At 40.8% G+C, this 7500-nt stretch overlaps 1 protein-coding gene across 1 annotated transcript in view; it reads left to right on the top strand.

The window, feature by feature from the left end:
- The window catches only part of LOC113802040 (uncharacterized), a 46378-nt gene that overhangs the window by 11612 nt on the left and 27266 nt on the right, over window positions 1–7500 (top strand). Inside the window, exons 13-25 of the mRNA XM_070122287.1 lie at window positions 1–159; window positions 421–465; window positions 828–1052; window positions 1424–1468; window positions 1759–1983; window positions 2247–2291; window positions 2888–3043; window positions 3807–3857; window positions 4173–4322; window positions 4776–4823; window positions 5166–5357; window positions 6328–6363; window positions 6947–7300. The exon at window positions 1–159 is cut by the window's left edge and continues 72 nt beyond it. Coding sequence (XP_069978388.1) covers window positions 1–159; window positions 421–465; window positions 828–1052; window positions 1424–1468; window positions 1759–1983; window positions 2247–2291; window positions 2888–3043; window positions 3807–3857; window positions 4173–4322; window positions 4776–4823; window positions 5166–5357; window positions 6328–6363; window positions 6947–7300 — 1731 coding nt within the window. The remainder of the gene's footprint in view (window positions 160–420; window positions 466–827; window positions 1053–1423; window positions 1469–1758; window positions 1984–2246; window positions 2292–2887; window positions 3044–3806; window positions 3858–4172; window positions 4323–4775; window positions 4824–5165; window positions 5358–6327; window positions 6364–6946; window positions 7301–7500) is intronic.

Here is a 7500-nt window from a genome sequence, read left to right as displayed (position 1 = left end):
TGAGCGGATGCGTTGGCGAAGAAGGGGTGGAGGAGACAATCGAAATGGAGGGAGAAGGAGGAGTGATAAACAGGGAGACAGTGAGCGGCAGATGGTGTGCCTCAGCGGTAGATGAGAATCTGAATGCAGTGTCAGTTATAGCCTGCCCGACCGTGCCTTGTAAGTGAAATTTCATGTGTATATATATAGAAATATCTATTTATGTATGTATTTACTACATATAAGTAAATATTTAAAGGAATTAAATAAATGATTACGTATATACAGTATATACATATATGTGCATATATATAGTCGTGTGTACGTATATTGGAGTGTTTACATTGGTACGTGAGAATAAAAGGAAGATGTTTGTCATTTCTGAATATCTTGATATTTCTAGATACTTCTCCTTTTTAAAAATCATATTTTCCCTTTCAGCTGTAATTGAACAGCCACCTTCAGTAACCTCCAGTGAATCCCCAGGTGAGAATGTGAACCTCTAATGTGCTATCATGTTGACATTGATGGTTTTGACCATGCACTGTCAGTGACACTTGTCGGCACACACGGACATAAATGCAGTTACCAGTAAATACTATGAATTCATATCCCAGTACTGTATGCTGATTTAGATATCTGCATGTACATATATATTTGTTCTCAATGTCATTTCATAATACTTTGAACATTTTCTGATAAAACTTAATGATAATGATTCTATAGGATTTAAGAAAAAATGCTAGTATTAGACGATCATTTTCCACTAAGCTATAAGCTTAGATATATACTCAAATTTTAGCATTCGTCTTTTTATTTAGATGATAAACTATATACCTTACCCCCAGCTCCAAGTGAACAGCCACTAGTATACGCCACTGAATGTGTTCCCTTCCGACACAATGGAGAAATCGTGAGCGGATGCGTTGGCGAAGAAGGGGTGGAGGAGACAATCGAAATGGAGGGAGAAGGAGGAGTGATAAATAGGGAGACAGTGAGCGGCAGATGGTGCGCCTCAGCGGTAGACGAGAATCTGAATGCAGTGTCAATTATAGCCTGCCCGACCGTGCCTCGTAAGTGATATTTCATATATATATATATTTATATATATATGTATATGTGTCTATACATATACATACATATAAACATCAAGTTATGCATGTATTTATTGTCTATAAGTAAAGGAATAAAGAAATAAGAGAAATGTATATATATATATATATATATATATATATATATATATATATATATATATATATATATATATATATATATATATATATATATAGTATATACATATATATACATATATCCTCGTATATGTGTATGTTTATATGAGTGTGTGCATTGGTAAGTGAAAAGAAAATGAAGGTGTTTGTCATTTCCGAATATCTTGATTGTTCATAGATACTTATCCTTTTAAAAATCATATTTTCCCTTTCAGCTGTAATTGAACTGCCACCTTCAGTAACCTCCAGTGAATCCCCAGGTGAGAATGTGAACCTCTTATGTGTGATCATCTTGACATTGGTGGTTTTGACCATGTACTATCAGTGACACTCCTCGACACATACAGATATAAATGCACTTACCTGTGAATACTATAAATTCACATCTCAGTACTGTATGCTGATTTAAATATATTCATGTGTTTATATTTGAGAATAAATGCTAGCATTAGACAATCTATAAGCTTAAAAGAGTGTCTTAGATATGAACCCGAATTTTAGCATTCGTCTTTTTGTGTTTAGGTGATAAACTATATACCTTTACCCCCAGCTCCAAGTGAACAGCCACCAGTAAACGCCACTGAATGTGTTCCCTTCCGACACGATGGAGAAATCGTGAGCGGATGCGTTGGCGAAGAAGGGGTAGAGGAGACAATCGAAATGGAGGGAGAAGGAGGAGTGATAAACAGGGAGACAGTGAGCGGCAGATGGTGCGCCTCAGCGGTAGACGAGAATATGAATGCCAAGAAGATTATAAGCTGTCCAGAAATGAGTCGTAAGTGATGGACATTTGACTAAACGTGTAAATTTCTTTGTATTTGTGTCGTTATAACTTTAAGTATTGTTGTGTAAGTTATGTTTAGGTAATATTTTGAACATAAGACTACTTCCAAAAGTGGTATGGTTAGAGAAAATTATTGTGTGTGTGTGTGTGTGTATGCCTACATATGCATAAAGTTCTGAAGGTCGTATTTATTTTAAATTTTTCTTTCAATCTTTTCATCTTTCCATTCATCAAAGCATATGATCCCCTTCCAGCTGTAATTGAGCAGCCACCACAAGTGACTTCCATTGAACCCCAAGGTGAGGTCATGAGCCTTTTGATGCGTAAACATGGAAACCTTTATGCTTGTGAACCCTCGCATTAACTGCCAGATATCAACACATGGACTTAAATATACTAACCAGGGAATAAATGTATATTCATACATGGACTAGATCAAGGATACTATTTTCTATAAATAACTGCAAAAAATATTGTTTCCCATAAAAAAAATAATGAGAATATGATTATGTTCCTCGTAGAGGGTTGAGATGGAAAACAACATGGATATTTGCAATAAACACCCAAGAAAATTATAACATTTCCTATAAACAATTGAGAAAGTATTAAAATTTCCCATAAACAATTGAGAAACCATTAAAATTTCCCATAATTAATTAAGGAAACAAAAAATCCATGAATAATTGAAAGATATCAATAAAAGTTCCCTTAAAAGTTCCCCTTGCATAATAGGGCAAACAATAAAATTTCCCATAAATAATTGAGAAAAATAAAAATCCATGAATAACTGAGATATCAATAAAAGTTCATTTAAATAATTGGGGAAAATAAAATATCCCCCAAATAGTCAAGAAAATACAAATTGACCATTTAAGAGAGCAACTTCCCTTCACAGAATACGTGGTGACAGTCGACAACAAGTTGTGTGTGTTCCCCTTCACCTGGAGCGGCGTCGTCTACAGCAACTGCACCACCGCCGGTCGACGCATCCCGTGGTGTGCGACGCAGGTCAATGAGAGAAGGGAGCCGGTGTCGAGTGGATATTGCAGAGGTCAGTTTTGTGGGTATGAGGGCAGAGGTCAGAGTGCGATTTGGTTGGATTGTATCTCTCCCTCTCACTTTACTTTTTTGAGTGGGGGGTATTTTTTCTGTTTCTCGTTTCTCTCTCTCTCTCTCTCTCTCTCTCTCTCTCTCTCTCTCTCTCTCTCTCTCTCTCTCTCTCTCTCTCTCTCTCTCTCCCTTTCTCCCTTTACCTCTCTCTCTCTCCTTCTCCCTTTCCCCCTCTCTCTCTCCTTCTCCCTTTCCCTCTTTCTCTTTCCTTCTCCCTTTCCCTATCTCTCTCTCCCTCTCCCTTTCCCTCTCTCTCTCTCCTTCTCCCTTTCCCTCTCTCTCTCTCCTTCTCCCTTTCCCTCTTTCTCTTTCCTTCTCCCTTTACCCCTCTCTCTCTCTCCCTCTCCCTCTTTCCCTCTCCCTCTCTCCTTCTCCCTTTCCCTCTCTCTCTCTCCTCCCTTTCCCTCTCTCCTTCTCCCTTTCCCTCTCTCTCTCTCTCCTTCTCCCTTTCCCTCTCTCTCCTTCTCCCTTTCCCTCTCTCTCTCCTCCCTTTCCCTCTCTCTCTCTCCTCCCTTTCCCTCTCTCTCTTTCCTTTCCCTCTCTCTCTCTCTCCTCCCTTCTCTCTCCTTCTTTTCCCTCTCTTTCTCTTTTTTGCTCATGGATTAGTATTCATTACAGTGTATGTTAATTTTCTTCATGGCCATTTTTCATGTCTTCTGTATAATCTCCTATTTTCCTTACGTCTTTTTGCAAACACGTTTTAGACACGTTGGTGGGCCCCGTTCCGCCTGACCCTCCGCCGTTTGTGCCTGACGGTGAGAGTTCCCTTCTCTTGTTTTCAGATTTTTGAAGACAACAGTAACACTAGAATTGTGAATGAAGATGATTTGTTAAAGTAATTCAAAAAAGTTAAGTTTTTAAAAAAGGGATGTTAATAATGATAACTGAGTGAAGGGATTGCTATATACGTAGACTAAAATAATCAGGTAATTGTGTAATGGTGAAACGAAAGGATGATATAATGAAATTAACCAAAAAAAAAAACACTGGCAATATTACGAAATCATTTGTAATTCAACTCACCACTTCACCCTGCTTTCAATCACCGCTTCATCCTGCTTTTAAAACAGAGAGGGCGGTAAACACAAGCAAATGCAAGTTCCCGTTCATCTACAAAGGAATGACGTATTTCAATTGCACGAGAGAGGACTCGCTGATCCCCTGGTGCGCCCTGGATGTGGATCGCAACAGACGGCCGACGCGCATAGGATGTTGCCATGGTAACAGGGGTGGAAGAGGAGGTAGTGGGGGAGGTAGTCGAGGAGGAGGTAGAATAAGAGGAGATAGTGGAGGAGGAGGAGGAGGAGAAGCAAGATGATTCGGTGGAGGAGGTGGAGTAAGAGGAGCAGCAGGAGTTAGAGGAGGCAATGGTGGAGGAGGAAGAGGAGGAGCAGGAGGGGAAAAGAAAAGAAACTATATGGATTGATGATGTCATAATGTTTGAATGTTATTATTATATATGTAAGAGGGTAGGGATCAAGACTCATTATCAGTTCAACTATTTGATTAAAGTGCTCTAGATGAATTAATGACTCAGTTCATGCTCATTATTCAATATTTTGTTATTTGCGAAAGTATGAAGACCCTGTTTTTGTAAAGGAGGGAGTTTTAGCAACAGCAATTTCCACGCAGCAAAGGAGATACTGGCTTGAAGTGTGAAATCTCTATTTCAGGCCAAGATGGTGTGTCTTTCCACCCCTTGCTGCCAGAGGGACCAGGAGGTGAAGTTTGGGTTAATTTTGCTGTTCCCATGTGTATTTTGATTTGTTTTATATTTGTTGTTTTTTTCTTGTATATATGATTTGTATTTTTTTTTATGTTAGCGATATTTTTGGTTCAGTAATTTCTTGTTTTCCTTTTCTGTGTACATTGCAACGAGTCTAATGAATATATGAATGAGGCCGAATATATTACTGCAAGAAATGCAATTGGCAGGTTTCAATTATATCTTCTGAAATACATAAAAGTATGACCAAAGCAGGTCAAATACATTGTTGTTTTTTTTGTGACTTACTCATGTTCCCCCCTCCCCTCCCACATACCCCCTGTACCCTCTCCAACAGGCATCTCCCCGACGCAGCTCACAGTGAGCGGCGAGAAGTGCATTTTCCCCTTCCAGCACGACGGGGAGTGGCGCTATTCCTGCGTGCCGTCAGAGGAATGGGGCAGCGAACAGGGCCAGGGCAAAGGGCGCTCTTGGTGTGTGACCCGCATCGATGCCTTCGCTCAACCCATTGTCGCGGATTACTGCGCCGGTGAGTAAGAGCGTGAGGTTGTGGTAGGGTAGGGGAGGGAGGGAGAAGGGTAGGGAGGGTGGGCTGGTGGGTAGGGAGGGAGGGAAAGCCTTGGGTGAGGCGGAGGGTGGGTAGGAATTGGATTTGGGAGGAGTAGGGCGGAGTAAGGTAGAGAGGGCAGGATGGCGGAGGGAGGGTGGAGGTACTTCCCCTCTGCAGTTGCACATCGCTCCATTCACAGTTTTCATTGGACGGTCTTCTAGCCCTTAAAAGTAGCCCTTAAAAGTAGATTTGATTCAGGGGGAAAAAGAAGGCATATGGTGCCATATCGGGGGAACGTAAAGGGTGGTACTACAGTGATTTAGTAATTAAATTGCATTACTTAGATCACTGTGTTTTTGGGCGTCGTCCTGATGAAGGATGAAACCCTATTCTTTGAGCCATGTTCAGATATTTAGGCAAGTTGTACCTGATAGTCACATTACTCACAGATATCATCTATACTCCTGTTGTTTTTCTGACGGCTATTTCAGACGATTTCCTTGACTTTCTTAATATTCCAATGTATTTTTCAATGTGCATGGGTGACTTCAAATTTCAAGATCATTGACAGCTTCGGGACCATCAAGATAAACTCGTAAAACCTGTGACAGGCCTCCCCTGACCCTCAGTTAGCATGTGTATAGATTCTTATGTTAAATTTCTTATTGATGCGCATCTTGATCTATAGACTGGCCTGTCTTTGAAGAGTTATGCAGATTAGAACATGATTCGAATTTGTTCTTGCTGTATGTTCACTGGTTACTTTTTAACACTTGGTTCGATGAAATATTCTGGAATTTGACTTCCCCTTATATAACGGCCACGCTTCGGATTTTGTTAACGTTGCAATCCCATTCTTTGATGGGCATGCTTCGGACCTAGTTACCACAGCTACATCAGTTATTATATACCTTATATGCTATAAATACCTTGTGATTCCTTTCCACAGAACCAACCACGCAAGCTCCGGTTTCTTTGAACAAAGGTAAGACTTCAATAATATTGTTTTCTTTCTTATATTAGAGTTCAGTCGTATGATTGTCCTCATTCTTTGTTTACGTAATTGCAACATTCGTTCTATAACAATGGTATATTAAGGATAATTACCACAAAAACTACACAAACAACGCTGGCAATATTGATGTCAGTAAGAGCGTTAGTTATGATGAAAAGCAAATTTTTATATCATTATTTGTTAGTTGTCTTCCCTTTCCATCACTGGTTGCTATATAACGATATGATAGTTGTGATTAAAGCAAGAACAGTGACTGTTGATAGACGCTAAAATCATTGTAGTCTTACTAATAGTTGATGCAGTAGTAGTAATATTGGAAATACAAATTAGTAATGTTAACAGAAACAACAGAAAAAATAAAGCATCTGTAACAGTAAACAGCAACAGTAACACAGATAGTTTTTTATTTGTTTGAAATTTATATATAGATTCTAAATACATTTTATTTTCTTAATGATTATAACCATTTTATATAACTTCTATCCCCCATATCTAACTCCACAATCCTACCTCCGCTGCCCTGCCTTTTGAATTTAACGTGACTCCATCTTAGCATACCCAGAGCGCTGGACAACGGACGGGCACTTGTGTGTCTTCCCCTTTTGGCACCAAGGACGTTGGTACAAGGACTGCGCAAGGAATGACTCCGAGGAGGACCCCGCGAGGAATGACTCGGAGGAAGACCCCGCGAGGAATGACTTCAAGGAGGACTCTGACGAGGACCCCGCGAGGAATGACTCCGAGGAGGACTCTGACGAGTATCCTCTGAGGAATGATTCGGACGAAGAACCCCCGTGGAATGACTCAGAGGAAAACCCCGCGAGGAATGACTCCAAGGAGGACCCCTGGTGCGCTACGGAGGTCCGGGCAGACGGCGCTGTCCTGAAGGCCGGGAAATGCCGTCAGGGTAAGAGAGGAAACGGGAGAGAGGGAGATGGGAGGGACAAAGAGTGGAGGTAAGGAGAGAGAAGGAGTAGGAGAGAGAAAACGAGGGGGGCGAGAGATAGAGAAGGGGGTTAGGAAAGAGAAAGAGAGAGGGGAGCGACAAGAGAAAGACGGGAGGCAAGGAGAGAAAGAGAGGGGACGAGGAGAGAGAGGGGGTGGGTT

This window comes from Penaeus vannamei, chromosome 5 (genome assembly GCF_042767895.1).
Source record: "Penaeus vannamei isolate JL-2024 chromosome 5, ASM4276789v1, whole genome shotgun sequence".
Classification (NCBI taxonomy): domain Eukaryota; kingdom Metazoa; phylum Arthropoda; class Malacostraca; order Decapoda; family Penaeidae; genus Penaeus; species Penaeus vannamei.
The sequence above is the reverse complement of the archived record's forward strand: the minus strand, read 5'-3'. Positions and strand labels throughout refer to the sequence as shown.